A 19,746-nucleotide genomic window follows, 5' to 3' on the forward strand; every position below is an offset into this window, starting at 1 on the left:
TAAAATGCCACATGGATTTATCAGTGGGGGACAGGGAGGCACCACAGCTGCTTGCTTTGCTCCCTGTCCATGAAGTGAATAACAAATGCACAGTGACCAGTTGCTAATAGACATTGGAAGAAGGGATGTGATTGGTCACTAATCATGATGAACACACATCAGTTATTTACACAGGGATTTCAGAGGAGCTACCAACAAAGTTTATACTTTAGTTACTTAAGTTTAATGTACTGTGGTGACTACACTGTGGTATTGAGGTATTTAAACTATGTAATTGATGGACTGATGTTATTTAACTAAAAAACAGTAGTAACTTCAATTTGTTCATATTAAACCACACAAAGCAGGGCTGCCTGTATAGAAAATTAAAAAGAATTTAATAATAAATTTATTTTGTTATTAAAATAAGAATTTTAATAAATCTATACTCATCTCTGAGACTTGACAATCATTAACATTCTGTTATGTATTCTTTAAGGGTTTTTAATAGAGGAAATAGATCATTGCAAGAAAGGTTGAAGTTCTCCTTTGTCCTCCAACTCCCATCCCATTCCCTTTCTTAACCTCTGAACTCACATATCATCATGAATTTTAGAGTATCCTTCATTCTCTCTCTGTTTCTCTCTTTTTGACATTTATATCTATACATGTAAAGCAGCAATCCCCAACCTTTTTTGGCACAAGCACTGGCTTCATGGAAGACAATGTTTCCACGGACAAGGGTTGGGGGAAAGATGGTTTCGGAATGAAATTTCCACCGCAGGTCAGATATTAGACTCTCATAAGGAACATGCAACCTAGATCCCTCACATGCACAGCTCACGGTAGGGTTCATGCTTCTATGACAATCTAATGTGATTGCTGCTCTGACAGGAGGCGGAGCTCAGGTGGTAATGCTCGCCCAGCTGGCTGCTCACCACCTGCTGTGCGGTCTGGTTCCTAACAGGCCACAGACCCGTACTGGTTCATCGCCCGGTGTGGGGGTAGGGGGACCCCTGATGTAAAGGTTTCGGTGGGAAATATGTACTCTTCGGGGATGTGCTTTTTAATTTGCACAATAATTTGTGTTTTTTGTTTTTCACGTTTTCCCATTGTTTCTTGTAGTCTTATCTCCTTCTGGAATTAAAAATAATTTTTGTCTTCTCCTTTTCCCCCCATTTTTAGAAGTCATGTTTTCTGTTTCATCCTATTTCTATTCAATTAGTGGAGTAATTTAGATTTTTACAAGATTAAAAATTATATAGAGATGAGTATTATTGATGACCTGCCCTCTTCACGGAAATAGCCAACACTAGATATACTCATGTCCTCATGTCATATTTATATAACATTTTCCTCATAAATTTAATAACCTTCTTACTGTTTGTCTTCCAGATTTATTCAGGAGATTGAGCATGCTCTGGGTCTTGGCCCAGCCAAACAGTGTCCTCTTCGAGAGTTTCTCACCGTGTACATCAAAAACATCTTTCTCAATCAAGTCTTGGCTGAGATCAACAAGGAGATTGAAGGAGTCACTAAAACATCTGACCCTTTGAAGATTCTGGCCAACGCAGACACCATGAAGGTGCTGGGAGTGCAGCGGCCTCTCCTACAGGTAATAATACACTTTGAACTTACTATTTTTATCAGCAATTTTCATTGACTTGGCAAGCGTCATAAATTTAAAAAAGAAGAATTACCATCTGTTTCCGTATTCGTCAGGGACAAAACAAAAGAAAATAAATAGGCACTAGGGAAATTTAGATTTAATGTAGTTGGATAATGGAAGTTCCTTAAGATCTTTAAGGAAAATTAAAAAAAAAAAACGGTTAGCTTTGGATATGAGAGATGGTGAATCTCATTAACATGCAGGCAGTTCCTCATTATTATGCCTGGAATTTGTCCTTGAAAGGAACTATTTTTCCATTGGTGAATGCATCCCTGAGTATGAAGGATTAACAGGAAGGAAGCTATGATGCCCAACTTCAATTACCAGCAGGAAACCCTCTATACCTTTTAGGGGCAGACTTACCTTTCAATGACTTGGCTACCTCACAGGGAATTTGAATCAGTAAACTAGCCTTTAAAAGTCAAATCACTGAATTCACATGATGATCTTGTTAGTACTGAAAATTTTACTTTATATAAAAAAATGGTTTCTTAGCATCAGAAAAAATAAAATAATCTGTCAGTAGATATTTTTGATTAATAGGCTTGAGGCATATATTTATATACATTTTAGCTGGTGACTTGGAGGTATATATAAAACTAAAACAAAATTAGTAGGAGTTTAAATTATAGGTATACATTAACTATTATTACGTTGGAATTGAATCCTTATTGTGTTTCTTCATGTAAGAGTAGGATGGGCACAGTCTCACACTTTTACCTAAATTGTACAATATGAGACTATTCAATGTGTGGAAGGCTTGAGCTTTTCAAAGAGAAGTTGTATATATGGAAGGGAGTTTTACTTGTTCCAGTTGCCTGCCCTTACCTGCCTTTACATATGTTTCCCTTGATTTTTCTTTGTATGTTAGAATTTACAGAAGTGCTGGACCTTTCTTAGAGAAGCGTCCTAGTTATGAGCATTCTTTTTTATGAGCAAGCTCTTTCATGATATTGATAAAATAGAATAGGAAGATGTTCATTTGGATGGTCTGGGTCTCTGTTAGCCATGTGCCTGGTGAGGGATCTGTACTGAGTGTTGGGTGCAGAGAAGGGGGAATGCCAAAGGAACGTGCTTGCTCTTCCTTCTGCTGGATATCTCTTCCAGCTCTTTGCATGGCTGGGGTCTTCTCCTCTCTGGGTGTCACTTAAAATGTCATGTCCACTGGAAGGCTTTTCCTGACTGTCCTACCTAATTAGGTCTCCTTTCCTGGTTATTCTCCATTCTCCCATTTTTCCTTACCACCAGCCCCATCCATTATCAATACTGAGGCCAAACCCTATGGACTGTGTCTGTGGACTGTGTCATGGAGGCCCCCTTGCCAGGTAGCTTTTGATCAGGTTCTGCCGATAGGCAGCACAAGTAGAAGATTGGAAAGTGGGAGGAGAAAGAGGGTGGGTGATTTCTTCTCCCCTTCCTCTTCACTTTGGATCACGGCCCTGGCTGTGAGTGCCTCCCTCCATAACAGGAGATCCTGCCAGGTGACACATCCTCCATAGCTCCAGCTCTCACTGGACTCTGGCAATGTCATTTCTTCTCCTTGCCTCTTGATTTCAGCTTTCTGCTGTTACAACCTCTGGATGCCTCAGTATCCCTTGTTCCTGCTTTCAACCCTGCCCATACCTCTGTAAGTTATTTCTTCATTCATATTTCTTTATTTGAATTATCTAAATGGAATACTTTTTTTTTTTTTTTTGGTCAAGATCCCAGATAGATCTCCCCAGTTAATCAGGATTTTAACACTTTGGTTTTTTCTTCCTAATGCTTATCACAACCCTAATTATTAATTAATTTTGCTAACTTGTATATTTTCTATCTTTTCCCACTAGAAGGTAAGTTCCAAACACATATTATAATGTCAGGCAGCAGGAAGGTGCTCAATGAATAACTTACTGGATGAATGCATGTTGCATGGATGGATGGATGGATGGATGGATGGATGGATACAGTGAATAAGTTTTGAGAGTCATAAGTACCCACAGAGTCAGAATAAGGAGATGAGAAATAAAGAGTAACAAAAATATGTTTACTTTTATGTGTTGTCTGACCATATCATTAGCCTCATTTCCATCAGAAAACCTTTCAGTATTTATTTCTCTGAAGTGTCACGCTATATGCCATACAGAGCAACTTGAACATGTTTAGTGCACTGAATTTAAAAGGAAAAAAAAGGCATCAGTACATTACAGAGTGAGTCTGTGAACCAATAATACTGGCTTATTAAATGTGATAATTTGCAGCTTCAGTAGCAAAGATGCATTAAAACTCATAACTCATTGATCTGGGCCATGTCAAGGCCATATGCTACCAGCAAAATGACATATCTGGGCAGTCTGTCCATGTGCCTGTCAGATCACTCCCAACCTCATCACCGCCATTTTGTACATGTTACTGTGCCTCTTGTCCTTTAAGTCACCGTGAGGCTAGGTAAGAACTCCAGCTTTACCTGTTCTCTCTTTGACCTTGTCAACATATAATTATATATAAGTGAATAAGTCTTGAGGCTAAGACCATTCAAGCTATTAACCTGCAAATTTTTTTTTCTAGAGTTAACACACCTGCTTCTTTTTTTTTTTTTTTTTTTTTTTTTTTGGTGATTATGTTGCTCTCCTTTTTTTCATTAAAAAAATTTATTTTATGAAAATGCAAATTATTTAAACCATATCACTAAGTTTGTTTAATATTCTCAGAGAGAGTTATGCAGTTTAAAAAGCAAAGAAGGAGATGGTTATTTTTTTTCCTATCTTTGGTATTTTCCTGCCTTATAGTGATTGTAAATTGTTTTCTAATAATTCCCCATACTCAAGCTTCATTCTTTTTTTGTCTTCCTCTACAAGCACAGGGTGAATTTTATTCTTGAATTTTTTCTATGTTTCCTTAATATTTTATTCCCAGCTAATTGTAGGTGGCTAATCTGAAAAAAGAGTAAGAAATAATTCTCAAAAATTTTAGCTGAGAATCCAAAACAAATGTTAAGAAGGAGCTTGGAGAAATATGTGTATGCGTGAAAGATGCATGTGGGTTAAATATTCAATTACAGGAAGTATAAAAATGTCCTTTAAAATTCTTCCCTTTGCTAAACTGTTGTTTGGTCACAGAGTAGAAGAGAGGACGTGCCTTTCCCTGAGGCAACACCCAGTGTCACACAGCATCAGCCCAGCCGGATTCTCCAGGGAGGGTGGGAGGACAGCTGTCTCAGTGATGCTTCCAGTTGTTTGATAACGGACAGACACGGTGCCTAGGAGCCCTGTGAAGAGAACCCCAGGACACTTTGTCCTTGTCCCTCTGAAGTGGCATCTGGGCAGTACAGACACTTGGATTATTAGAGGCATTTCCATGGGTGCCAACATGTGTTCTCAGTGATTTCACTTTCTAGTCACAGGTTCCATAGGAGGGAAGGAAGGAAGTCAGTAGGAAGGAAGAGATGACAAGCAGCATTTTATACCTAAAACAACTGTGCAAGTGTTAGCCCAAGCTGATACAGCAGAGTAACACTAGTGGTAATAATAGAAGAAGTAAAAACAGTAATGATAGCAGTTATAATAGTAGGTAGTAGTAATGATAGCAGCTAACACTTTAGTAGCATTTACTGTGAGTCAGACACTATTCTGGGTGCTTTGTCTGTATTGATTGCAAGTGTTTAAAATGTATGGCAACTCTGAGTGGTATTCTTTTTATGAGGAAGAAACTGAGAAACAATGAAATTAAATAACTTGCCCACAGTCACATAGCTGCCAAGTAGTAAAACTGTAATGCAAACCCAGGCAATGTAACCCTGGAGTCTGTGTTCCCAGCCAGTTCTACCCAAAGTGGATTCTGAGGATTATGCTTGTCTGCAAGCTGTTTGTCACCAGTCTGCTATGAGACGTAGAGAATTTAGGAGTGAGCATTTAGACAATTTTTTTTAGCATTTTGACATTGTTGAATCCAGTAATAAAAAATTGGGCCTCATGTTTTGTATATCTTTGTGGGTTTTAAAATTTCTTTTTTCTAGCAATTCATTTTTATGTTTTATAAAAGTATCAACGTGCAACTGATTGGGGATAAAAACTGGGCTCTCCATAGTTAGAGAAGAACTGTCTAAATCCCTTACTTTTCGGTACTGCCTCACAGAGAGGTAAAGCACAGAACCATCACTTTTACCCCAGTGCCTAAAGCATTTTTCAATAGATAGATAGAAAAGTGCAGATATGTGTTGCAGTTGGGTCTCTCCTAAATCCCCAGCTCCTAGAATAGTGTCTGCCATAGAGGAAACACTCAATATTTAATAAATGGATGAATGAATGAGTGAATGAAAATGAATGAATGAATGATGACTTCCTTAGTATCAGGACGTGGCTGTGTTTTCTGCTCATGGTATAAAATTCATGGTCTTGGGTTTAAGATAGTTAATGGTGCTAAAATTAAAATGTCACAGTTCTTATGCCTCTAATGCTCCCAGGATGACAGCAGGATTGGATACATCTCATGGTCTTACCATTTGAGATCCCTCTGTTGCCATCCCTTTTTCTGCAGAATGGCCTCCACCTGTTGCAAGGAAAGCATGTTGATTCAAACTAAGGAAATACCTGAAGAGAAATTATTCATTTCTCCTGAGTCAGATTCTGAACACGGAGTTCTGAAAACAGTCCATTGAAGTGGATACCATCTCATGCTTTATATATCTCCCAGAGTACAAATTATTCATTCCTTAAACATGAGGAGACAGACTGAACTGATTCAGTTCATTTCCCTGGTTTACCATTGATTTGGAGATGCCATTTAATTTATTTCTTCTTTGGTGTCTCCATCTGAAAAAAAGAGCGAGGGGACTAATGCTTAAGGTTTTTGACCCCTTACCTATCAAATTGCTGAATAGACAACTATCTATGTGAACAAATGGTACAAGCAAACTTTCTTCCTCTATCACCAATGGAATATGCCATACCCTTGCTACTTAGAGAGTGTTCTGTGGCCAAGAGCATCAACCTCTGATGAGTCTGCATTTGTATAGAATCTCCAGATGATTTGTATATACATTAGAGTTTGAGCAGCATTGCCTTATACCAGTGCAAAAGCAAGTGTGGCCCATGGACCGGGAGCATCAGTGTGACCTGGGAGCTTATGAGAAATGCAGATTCCTGAACCTCACTCCACTCTGGAAATCTCTGTTCAAACCAGCCCTCTAAGTGATTTTGGTACTCGCTAAAGTTTAAGAAGCATACTCTTAACATAACGTCGTCATGATACCCAGCGTGAAGTTAGGAAACGGGATCTAATGTTGTGGGGTTTTAGCTTTGTGGTGAACAACAGTAGTCATTTTTTAAAAAGTATTCAGCTTTGTTTCATGCAGGCCCAGGAATTGTAAAAACAATATTTGCTGCAGCAGCAGAAGCTGCTTCCTAGTCTAGCACATTGATTTTGCAAAGTTGTTTCCAAGTACAAGATGAGCCTACATTTTCTGGCTCATGCAGGGCAATGTGAGACAGAGGCAGCTTTTCTAATGCTCAGGCTTAAACTCCCACATCACTGGAGGAACAAACATAAGCTGTGCAAGTACAAATTCTGGGCAATCTTGAAATGTTTAGAGCATATTTTCATTTTCCTCTCTGCCCCAGTATTTGTCAGAGTAACTTTTGAGAAGTGAAATGGCTAGAATCCGCCTGCAAACACCACACTGTCATCTCTTCCTCTGCCAGCTGCACTTTCCACTTATATCTGCAGACTTAGAGCAGTGATTCTCACCAACGCTACCCATTAGAATCACCCAGGAACTTCCTAAAAATACCACTTCCCAGGTCCCATTGGTTGGTCAGGGGTGGGGCGTGCTTGGGCATCAGTGTTTGGTATGATGCCCAGATGATCCCAACATGCAGCCAGAATTTGTACCTCTGGCCTTGATCTTTCTACTCCATCGTATCAGTTATTGCTGGCAGAGAGAGTACATCAAAAATTATTGTTGAAGGCTGGGCATGGTGGCTCACACCTGTAATCCCATCACTTTGGGAGGCCGAGGCGGATGGATCACTTGAGGTCAGCAGTTCAAGACCAGCCTGGCCAACATGGCGAAACCCTGTCTATAACTAAAAATACAAAAATTAGCCGGGTGTGGTGGTAAGTACCTGTAGTCTCAGCTACTTGAGAGACTGAGGCAGGAGAATGGCTTGAACCCGGGAGCTGGAGGTTGTAGTGAACCAAGATAGCGCCACTGCACTCTAGCCTGGGCAGTAAAGCAAGACTGTCTCAAAAATACATACATATATATATATAAATTATATGTATATATTATATATATAGTTGAGGCTTTATTTAATGCAGCCAGGTTTGTAAAAGACTGCTGTGTTGGATACTTTGAACCAAGCCTTGTACATAAGCCTTGGAATCAGACACAAATGGATTTAAATCTCAGCCATTTCATTTGATAGCTTTGTGGCTGTCACCAAATTGCTTAACTTCTCTGTACCTATTTCTTCCCCTATAAAATGGGAATCATAAAATCTGTGTCACAGCAACACTCCAGTGATTAAATGGAGTAATGGGTGTAAAACATGCCCTCTCCTTCCTACCCCGGGTCACCTGTGAGCAGGTCTCTGCGTTGACTGCTTTGATGTGTTACCTGCCTGGCCCTTAACGCCTGCCTTCCTTCCTGAACTCTACTGACTGCGCCCCAACCCCTGCCCTCTCTGCCCACATTTTCAACCTGCATCTTCTTCTCATCACCAGCTTGCTGTTTACGCACCTTCTGTTCTTCCTACTCTAGCACCCAGCTGGTAACTTCCCTTTCCTGCCTTCTACTACCCTGGTGTGACAGCAAGAGATGATATTGTTTCACCTGCTTTCTCCTTTTCCTGGAGTTTGTCAGCTGGCCATTTATTAGCAGCAGAAGCAGCGTGCAGTATTTTTGTCCATTAAAGCTAGGGGATTAGTTTCCTAGGGCTGCCATGACAAATTACCATAAACTTAGTGCTTTAAAACAACACAAATGTACTCTTGCATAGTTTTGGAGGCCAGGAGCCACATTCCCTCCAAAGCTCTGGAGGATGATCCTTCCTTGACTCTTTCAGCTTCTAGTGGCTCCCGTGGATTTTTGGCTCTGGCAGCGTAACTGCAGTCTCTGTCTCTATCGTAACGTGGCGTTCTCCCCTGTGTCTCCATGTTTTCTTTTCTGGCTCTTGTAAGGATACTTTCATTGGATTTAGGGTTTGTCTTAATCCAGGACTATCTCATCTCAATCCTTACCTTAATTACATCTAAAAAGATTTCCAAGTTAAGTCACATTCTGAAGTTCCGTGTAGAATTTTGGAGGGAGACACTATTCAGTCCACTACAACTCATAACTAGAATGCAATCGATTCAATTTGCCATGTTTTCCTTGACGACTCTCTGGCAGGAAGCAGTGTGGAAGTATTGCCATTGGCTAGTCTGGGTGGTACACACCTGTAATCTCAATACTTTGGGAGGCCAAGGTGGGGATATTGCTTGAGGCCAGGAATTCGAGACCAGCCTAGGCAACATAGCAAGCAACTGTCTCTAAAAAAAAAAAAAGAAAGAAAGAAAAAAAGAAAAAAAGCCAGGTTTCATGATGTGTGCCTGTAGTCCCAGCTACTCGGGAGGCTGAGGCAGGAGGGTTGGATCACTTAAGCTCAGGAGTTTCAGGTTGCAGTGAGCAATGATCATGCCACTGCACTGCAGCCTGAATGACAGAGTGAGACTCTGTCTCTAAAAATAAATAAATAAATAAATAAATAAATAAATAAATAGGTATTCTGTTAAGGCAGTAGGCCCAGGATGGTCTAAATTCTAGATGTCAACAAGGTTCAAAGTGAAAGTTTTTGGTAGGCTGAGTGATTGCTGGAGCTCTTACTGAAAGTTGGTGGACACAGCTGCTTACAGTATAATAATTTGCTAGAGATAATTATACTGCTGCCCAAACCTATTATCTCCCCAGCCAAGCTAAGGCACTGCCGGTAACTTCTTCTGGTTTCCCGAGGAAGTGTGGCCAGCAGCAGTAGCGTATTGTTTTCATCATATCACATTATGTTCATATGAAGAATGTTGCATTTGAGTGGCGTTTGCATCACAGCCAGTTGTTGCCCTTCCACTCTGGTAGAGAATAGATTCAGCTTTTATTAGTGTAAATAGATTAGTCCCATTTAAGGTCTGCTGGAAGTCATTATGAAAATCATTAGGTTGAAAAGAGAACTGATCAATTGATTTTTTTTCCCCCTGTAAGCTCTGAGAGATGGTGCTAATGGTCTCACTGTGCTAAAATAAGTCTTAGAACCAAGATGCCTTGGGGTCTCATCTGATTCTTCACTATTTATCGATACCTAAAGAAGCACTAACTTACCACTCATAGTTTTGATTTTCTTTGCATTTTACTCTTGTTATTTTATTTATTCACTAACAGTATTATTTTGCCTCTTCATGTCAAGAATAATGACTTGTGGCTACCTAAGACTTTACTGAAGAAGATGAAGTGGAAGATGCCTGTGTTCTTGTCTTTGTTTAGATTGTCCAGCACTCACCTGTTCACTTCCAAGATACCAGAGCAAATTAAATTTTTTATTGCTAATAGAGACTTTTGGGATCTGATAACATTCGTCCATGTTTTCAGATCATTTTTATCAAGTTGTGTTACTTATGTATTGTTAATTCTATTACTTATTTAGTACATTTTAATTTTGTAGTTTTGTTGTGATTCTTCATAGCCATCTTTGAAAGTGCTTACTGCTACATTTCATCATGGTGAGGTGGGAAATGCATATAAAACATAGATTTAGTCTCCATAATCATCAGCTCAGTGACCTTAGACAAGTCCAAGCTACTTGCCTTGTCTGAGCTTCCCCTCTCTCATGTATAAAATGAGAATGACACTTGCCCAGACTTCCTCCAAAGACTAGGATGAGAAGTACTATGGTATCATGGATTCAGTAGGGCTTTATGAAGTCTTCTACATATTGATCTGTTTCATAATTATTATTAGTGGTCCACATACCCACATGATTGCTCCATTCAGAAAAAAAATCCACCAGTGTTAAAGGGAGTGGTGCTAAGAAAACACCTACATGAATAAAAATATTTTCTACTAAGTAGAAAGCTTCACTGATATTTACTGGTTTGTTTCATATATGATTAGACAACCAGTATAAGAACCTGGCAATATTTTTTCCCCAGTTTATCACAAAGATGTTTTAAATATACAAAAAATCAAGAAAAAAATGCCCAGTGAACACCCACATACTCACCACCCAGATTCTAACATTAACATTCTTCTATATTTGTTTTATAGCATAACCAAACCTGGTCATTTTGATTCCTCTTCAGCCTTCACAGAAATGAATTCCGCATCATTCCCTGAGTACCTTACCATGGTGCTGTTCCCAGTATTTTAATCTTAGAAAATCTGAACATACAAAGAGATACATTAGGTAAGAAAGTAGTTGCTTCAAAAGAGTATTTATTTTCTAAAAGTACTCATCCACACATTTCCTTCACATAGTGTCATGGAATAGGAAATTGACCAGCTCATTCTTATGATTAATCTATAAGTAGTGCCTTTATTGATATAATATTACAAAGGAACTTGTCCTCATAACTGTTGATGAAGAAGGCTGTGAGTTGAGCCACTGAGAGATGATTTTTTAATATACCGGCAGAACAGGCCCATTATATGATCAAATTGAATTTCCATAAATATCATTAACTTATTGTCTTACCTTTGAATGAAAAAGAAACAGGATCTCATCTGACTGGCTGGTTTTCTTAGAGAAGTTCCTAGTTAACTAGACTTCTGTAAGTAACTTTCTGCAAAGCAATGACAGAAAAAAATTATTTAACTATATTTAAACTAGCTTCTATATAATATAGCCAGCTAGGGTTTCAGAATAATAACAGAGGGACTAGAGATAAACATTACTTTCATTTGTCTTCAGAAAATCATCTGCCACCAACCTTACACATTTCATAAGGATCCTTAATGATCTCAGCATTTTTTATTTTTGAGGTCAACCATTATTCTGAATGTTTTCTTCAACAATCTATCATCTCTCATAATGTATTTGGAACAGATTTTAGTTTAGATGCAACTTTTAAAGAATTCATCTACTACATCTGGGTTATGAGGTCAGTTTAAAAAGAATGAACTGGAGGACTTTATCTCCTTGGGTAGAGGTCATGAGGGACTACTGAATGAGAAAGTAATTATAGTCAGTGACACTTGTTTACCAGTTTTGCTTGGTGCCAAGAAACTTGTCTGAGCACGAGGCTGTTTCAGAATGACATCAATATAGGGATAACCCCTGGGTTTTAAAGGAAGACTCTGAGATTACTTTCTATCATGAGTAAAGGAGCCCCACTGATGGTCGTCTTAGTTGTCACCTAGACTGTTCTATGAAACAGGGCTTATTTGGGGTAAGCATTTTGAGGTTTTGATTGGCCACTGTCCATTTTGATCTTGTCTCAGCCCACTCCTTGGTGGATAAGCAGGAGAGAAGGTAATGCCTTATGACAGATCTGCTGACAGGAACTGAAATACATTAACACTCTGTCACTCAGATCTTTAGAGGGCTGCCTTTGCCTGAAATATATTTGACTTTACTTGCTAACAAAGGCATCTTCAGATTTATTTCTTTTCCTTAAATGTTAGAGAAGAGGAAGAGCATCCCATTGAAAGATACTGGGAAGAGAAAAGCCTGGCTCGACAGCCCAAGCAAATGATAGTTATCATTCTTGGGAGCAGCAGAATTGCTGATCGTGCGAGATTACTAGTAGGAGCCAGATGAGTGTAGACAGAGAACTGCTGTACTTAGGAAATTTTTGAGGTTCTTATCCTAAGCAGTTTTTGCCCTATGTGGTTGTTGCAGCTCTGGCTTAGGATGCTCCAGTGAGAAAATGAAGAGAGAGAAACAAGACTATCTCAGCTTCAAAGTTTAATGGCCCTTTAAGATTAACATTTCAAGTAAAGCAGCTGCTTTTCTTCATGCTTTTCAAGGATCCTGCCCTACTCAAAAACTTGTGTGTACTTAATCTTAGCATAGACAATCTCAGATGGGCTGGTGAAACCTGATACATCTCTTATAACAAAAGTGACATGACACAGTGAAAGAATTTCCACCATTGAAATTTTAATAAAATGAAATGATTAATATTTATTCGACACCTGCTTTGTGCTATTGCTAGACAAGGTGATGTGGGGATACAGAATAAACTTAAAGCAAGACTCCTTCTTCTCAGGAATTTAGTAGGGATCAATTAATTAGGAAACCGGAATTCCTCACACCTACAAATCCAAGAACAGTAAAGGACACTTTATAATTGAGTACTGAATGTGATGGTTTAGAAGATTTTCACTATAAGAGCTGAGGAGAGAGACACAGAAGGCTGGAGGATTCAAGAGAGACCTTAGGCAAGAAGTGGGCCCTGAGTCATTGTAGGATGTGTAGAAACGAAGAAGGCAGAGGAGAAAAGTGACCTGAACAGCAGTCACAATGTAAGCAAAGACACAAAAGGTAAAACTGACCATCGCGCGTTCTTGAGACAGTGAGAGTCTAAATGAGTGAAGGAGTGAAAGGAGAATGAGAAATAAGGTTAACGGGGGCACAAAACTCTACCAGGGAGGTCTCAAACTGAACACACCAGTTTACTTTTGAAGTGAAAATGATACAGAATGGTGAAAGTTTTTAGAGAAGGTGCATGTTCAAATGGATGCACTTTTAAGGAGCACTGGGCCTTGGCAGTTCAGACAGGATTAGGAGGCAGAGAGCCTGGCGTCCCAGAGGCAGCTAAGGCAGGGATCCACTAGTTCCGCTCTGAAGGGGAGACAGAAAGTTTTATGTGTTTCTCTCCAGACCAAAGTTTTGGGTGATGACATCATGGCTGCCTGAGATTCAGTGAGCCACAACGGTGTGCTGAGCTTAGCATTTGTCATTAGTCTTTTGAATTATTGTCCTAGTTGACCACACTACCCCAACAGTCTGACTTTCTGGGGTAAATATTGCACTTCTGAATCTCTGTGAGGGTGTTCCCTGCTGAGCCCTCAAAGGCATGACCAAATGGGGTTCATCCTCACCTCTGTGTCCACAGGAGCAGCCATCTTGGCTTTAGCACACTCACGTTTGTTTAAAGATGAAGCTGTACATTTCTCATTCATTGCTTTTTTAGACACACAGGAGCTCTGTCAGTTAAAGTCCTGCTTTGGGGAAAAGGCAGCATGCAGCCAGTTCATTAACAGGTTATCTATGTCATTATGTCCTTTTTGGATTGTGCATATTGGAAATACAGTCTTTTGAGGAGGAAAAAAAAAGCCATCTAGGCTTCTAGCTTCCCTTTCTTTTTCTTCTTCATTTTTATCTCCTTTTTTCCCCTTTATAGTTACAGCTATTCCCCTGATGGATGGTCATATCTGTGGAGTCCAGAATACCCTGAGTATTCACTTGCAAATAGCTACAAAGTCAAATACAGATAACTACACTTAAATGAGAGCTATTCTCTACCTCTCCTCACTGCACACACACTACTTCTCTTTGCCCCATTTCAACCACAGGAGCTTAATTGCTTCTTCCTTTTTATTCCACAAACATTTCGGAATTTGTTGTCCCCTTGGTCATTTCAAGGTCAAGGCTGCCTATCAGGCACTCGCAGAAGTGCTCCGGTGACCTTGCTTGCTGTGTTTGCCCATGGCTTCTGACGCTTTACCAGAGTGAACAGCCTGCCCGAGCAGAGAGTAGGCTGGCCTGCCAGTTAATTTCTTGCCTCGTGAAGAGGAGTACACTTTTCTTCCAGCCTTTCAAAATGTTGCTTTAGAGCCAAAAGAAATCTTCAACACATAGTAGGCACTTACTTGCTAAATGAATAAAATGAAAATTGCCAACAGCTATGTTAAAGTGTGGCCTCTAGCTTACGTGTTTAGGGGTAGGGTACGTAAAAGCAAACCTCTGTTGTTTGCCAAGGAAAGGAGTATCAAATATTTGTGTTTGTAAAAAATAAACTGTTTATTTCAGAGAAGTTATAGATTTATCAAAGTTGCAAAGACAGTACAAAGAGTTCCCATATACCCCCACTTTCCCTATTATATTAATATCTTACACCTGTATTACTATGGTGCTTTTGTTACAATTAATGAGCCAATATTGACACATTATTATTAACTAAAACCTATACCTTATTCATACTGCCTTGTTTTGCGTATATGCGTATGTGTATTTTTTAAACTTAATGCCCTCTTGCTGTTCGGGATACCACAATACATTTTGTTGTTATGGCTTCTTAGGCTCTCTTAAATGTGATAGTTTTCTCACTTTCCTTTCTTCTGATGACCTTGACAGTTTTTTTGTTTGTTTGTTTGTTTGTTTGTTTTGAGACAGAGTCTCACTCTATCGCCCAGGCTGGAGTGTGGTGGCGCGATCTCGGCTCACTGCAACCTCCGCCTCCCGGGTTCAAGCAATTCTCCTGCCTCAGCCTCCTGAGTAGCTGGGATTACAGGCACCCGCCACCACGCCTAGCTAATTTTTGTATTTTTAGTAGAGACGGGGTTTCACCATGTTGGTCAGGCTGGTCTCGAACCCCTGACCTCGTGATCCACCTGCCTTGGCCTCCCAAAGTGCTGGGATTACAGGTGTGAGCCACCACACCTGGCCGACCTTGACAGTTTTGAGGAGTGCTGGTTAGGTATGTAGTAGAATGTCCTGCAATATGTGTCTGTCTGCTATTTTTCTCATGATTTCACTGGGACTACGTGTTTCTGGGAGAAAGACCACAGGCGTAAAGTACCATTTTCATCACATCATATCAGCGTATACACTATCCATATGACTTAGCACTGTTGATGTTAACCTTGATTAGTTGCCTGAGGCAATACTTGTCAGGTGTTTTCACTACAGAGTTACTTTTACCCCCTTTCCACAGTGTATTGTTTGGAAGGAAGCCACTTTGCCCAGCCCACACACTTAAAGTGCAGGGAATTATGCTCTACTTCCTTAATGATGGAGTATCAGTATAAATGATTTAGAATGCTTCTACATGAGAGAGCTGGCTGTTCTCCTTCATTTTTGTAATTATTTGGTTATTTATTTGTCAGTATAGACTTATAGATTTGTATTTTATACTTGGAGTTATAATCCACTTTATTTTGCTGCTGAAATCGTTCTAGCTTTGGACATCAGTAACTTCTTTGACTGGCTTCTGTTATTTCCTAAGTCTCCATCTTTGTGATTTTTTTTTTTTTTTTTAAGCATCTCCTTACTTTCTGGCACTACAAGGTGCTCCTGGCTCATCTTGTATATTGCCTGCCCCAGCCCTAGAATCAGCCATTTTTCTAGGAATCCTAGTTCCTTTTATTAGAGACTAGCATTGGAAAACAAGATCTGGAGTTTTAGAATGTTTCTTGTAACTTGAGTATCATTATTTCTAGGCCCACTCAGTTGACATTGAAAGGAAACATATATGTATATATACTAACCCTTGAATATATTCATATCTGTATATATTTCTATATGTAACCATTTACGTCTGTATTAAGCTAAAAACGAGTTCATACTGATGTCTCCAACACTAATCTATAACTACATGGAGCATTCTAGCCTCCTCTCGGTTAGGTGTGACCTACCTCTCCCTCAGTGAGAAACCTGGCTCCCACCATCTCCCATTAATTTACTTAACTGTATACATGGAGTCTAGTATACATGTGTAGCAATAACACAGTCATTCAATTACAGTATATACGTATAGCAGTGTCAGAATTGTTAACCCATACCCTTGTGGGAAACAACTTTATCAGCTAGTATACAGTGCTTTTATAGTTTATTTTGCCTTTAGTCTTATGGACTATACTCATGTCTAGTGTTACTTAGGTCAGTACCTTTTCTCCCTACACCCTTCAAAGACATTGTTTTACACATTTGTAATAGTTAGACGGTTTTGTCACATTCTGCACTAAATCCTAGGATTCCATGATATCCCAAATGATGTTTTTAATTTGCATACATTAATGTTCATTCTTTGTGCTTTAAAGTTCTGTGAGTTTTGACAATGCAAAATGTCGTGTGTCTACCATGATGATATCACACAGAATGGTTTTTACTACCCTAAAAAGTTCCCATGCTTCACCTATTCAACATTTCTCTCTTTTTAAGACTCTGGCTGTCACTGATTTTTTAACTGTCTCTATAGTTTTACCTTTTCCAGAATTTGTATCATTGGAATCATACAAGAAGTAGCTTTTTCAGACTGGCTTCTTACACTCAGCAATATGCTTAAGATTCATTCATGGCTTTTCACGACTTGATAACTCATTTCTTCTTATCATTGAATAATATTCCATTGTATTGATAAACCACTGTTTCTAAAATACGTTCACGTATTGAAGGACATCTTGGTTGCTTCCATTTAGAGTTATTATGAATAAAGCTGTTATAAACACTTTAGTTTTGTGAGGATATAAGCTTTCAAATCAGTTGGTTTTTTTATGTATTGAAATTGTAGGGGTCAGTGGGCTTGTGGTGGTAGGGGCAGATTTACAAGTAAACAAGTATATCACAGTGGTAAGTGCTTTCATAAAACTATAAATATAACATGTAAACTGTTGAATCTACATAAGAAAAAGGCGAAAGTAAAAATACTTAAATCATTCTTAGGCTCTCCTATAGAAAATAAAATATTTAGCAGTTCTTTCCAGGAAAAACACTCCCTTAACACACACATATGCACACACATGCACACACACATACACACCCCAAACCAACCTAACTTGCTGTAGACACACTGTTAAAGCTCTAGCAAAGACCACAAGGCAGGTGGTAGACTCTGCAAAACTTAACACAATGATTTTTCTTCTTCCAACTCAAATAATAGGAGAGAAATTTCATGTAAAGGTGAATAATCAGTCCCTGAGAAGGGAAAAAAAAAAAAAAAAAAAAAAGGCCTAGGGATGTTTAGGTATCTGGAAACCTGGAATTGATTAATAAGACAAAAGAACAAATATAGTTATTTTACCAAGTCATTTAGAGATAGCAACAAGTCATTTTTTTCTGGGATTTGGGGTTCCTCCCAGATATTTCTTATAGAGGGAGCTAAACCCGAAGGAGTGTACCAAATAGTAAATGAAATCTTCCTTTGTCAAGAGCTAACTAGGAGTTGTTTTTGTTAAGCTTCTGGGAAGAGATGGCTTTGACCAGGTGGCCTTTTAGAGGCCTCTTGCTTCCAGCTTGCACACCTTTGTTTGATTGGTTGGTTTGTTTTTGAAACAGGGTCTCACTCTGTCACCCAGGCTGGAGAGCAGTAGTACAGTCATGGCTCACTGCAGCCTTGATCTTCTGGAGTCAGATGATCCTCCCAACTCAGCCTCCCAGGTAGCTGGGACCACAGGCATGTGCTACCACACCCACCTAATTTTTTTGTATTTTTTGTAGAGACAGGGTTTTGCCATGTTGGCCATGCTGGTCTCAAACTCCTGGGCTCAAGCGATCAGCTTGCCTTGGCCTCCCAACGTGTTGGATTTATAGATGCAAGTCACCGTACCTGGCCCTTGCACAGCTTTCAATATTAGGTGGCTGATTCAGCTGGGCCAGTTAGAACCTCACTTATATACCAGTTATTGGTGAAGAAGGTAGAATAGAGAAAGAGAAGTATGTTTACCGCCTAGCAGATGGAACACACAGGAAGGGGTACCAAGCACACCCCCCTTGAATGCACAGTGACCCCTGCATATTAGTAAGATATAATATAATCTCAGAGGCTTGACTAGATTAAAAAGCTGTCCTTATTTGAAGCAGAATTGTGGGATATGATGAGGTTTCTCTTCAAATAATCTGATCAATCTTTTATTCTTTAATTCATAATACTCTCCACCCCTTTTCCCTTTTTCTCCTTTTTTTCCTTTTTGCCTTTGTTAGATACCCAGACATGCCACAGTACCAGACATTATCAGTACCGGCTCACATTCCTTACCTTATTTGGAAAGAGGACTAATTTTCTAGCTCATTACAGACACCCCTTCCCCTTCCTCTCCACTTCCTTTTAAGTGCCCACCTTGTCTTAAAAAAATCAAATGTTTAGCCAACCGCGATTAGTTTAGATTGTACAACCCAACCCTGGCCAATGAGGAAAGGGTATGGGGCAGGACTTGCATCAGGAATAAAGACTCTCATACCCCTTTGTTCAGGTGTGCTCTCATGGCAACTGGCCAAGGAGGCACCCCTCTGCGCAGAAGTAAAATTGTTTTTCTAAGAATCCTTTGTTCCAGTGTTCAATTTCGTTAGGATTTTGAGCGTTATTCCTAACAAGAATTAATAGGGTGGAAGGAGTATGAGCAGAGGCGCCAAAGTATAAGTGCAGAAAGAACTTTCTCCAACAGCCAGCATGACAAGAAATTTGTAAACAGCAAGTGATCAGAAGTGTTTTGATACATAGAAAATAAATAATAGAAAATTTAAGATTTCTCTTTAAGTGAATGATATAGTTTGGCCGTGTCCCCACCCAAATCTCATCTTGAATTGTAACTCCCACAATTCCCACCTGTTGTGGGAGGAAACCAGTGGGAGGTGATTGAATTATGGGTTGGGGGGGTCTTTCCTGCACTGTACTCATGATAGTGAATGAGTCTCACGAGATCTGATGGTTTTAGAAATGGGAATCTCCCTGCACAAGCTCTCTTTTTTTGCCTGCTGCCATCCATGTAAGATGTGACTTGCTCCTCCTTGCCTTCTGCCATGATTGTGAGGCCTCCCCAGCCATGTGGAACTGTAAATCCATTAAACCTCTTTCCTGTATGAATTTCCCAGTCTTGGGTATGCCTTTATCAGCAGTGTGAAAATGAACTAATACAGTGAAAAATAAAAAAGTCAGAGATAAGTTATAATTTATGTTATAGTCATGAAGCCCAAATATCTGAGACAGGTCTCAGTAAATCTAGGAAGTTTATTTTGCCAAAGTTAAGGATGTGTGCCCATGACGCAGCCTCAGGAGATTCTGACAACATGTGCCCAAGGTGGTCGGGGTGCAGCCTTGTTTTATACATTAAGGACACATGCAACATCAATACATGTAAGATGTACATTGGTTTGGTCCAGAAAGATGGGACAGTTTGAAGCGGGATGGGGCTTCGTGTTCATAGGTAAATAAGA

General features: G+C 39.5%; 1 protein-coding gene across 2 annotated transcripts in view; it reads left to right on the plus strand.

Annotated features, from left to right (window-relative positions):
* EXOC4 (exocyst complex component 4) overlaps positions 1-19,746 on the plus strand; it is an 806,860-nt gene that overhangs the window by 562,234 nt on the left and 224,880 nt on the right. For both annotated transcript variants that reach the window (XM_001139207.7, XM_063815016.1), the window contains exon 11: positions 1,375-1,594. In XM_001139207.7, coding sequence (XP_001139207.1) covers positions 1,375-1,594 — 220 coding nt within the window. The remainder of the gene's footprint in view (positions 1-1,374; positions 1,595-19,746) is intronic.

This window comes from Pan troglodytes, chromosome 6, assembly GCF_028858775.2.
Source record: "Pan troglodytes isolate AG18354 chromosome 6, NHGRI_mPanTro3-v2.0_pri, whole genome shotgun sequence".
Classification (NCBI taxonomy): Eukaryota; Metazoa; Chordata; class Mammalia; order Primates; family Hominidae; genus Pan; species Pan troglodytes.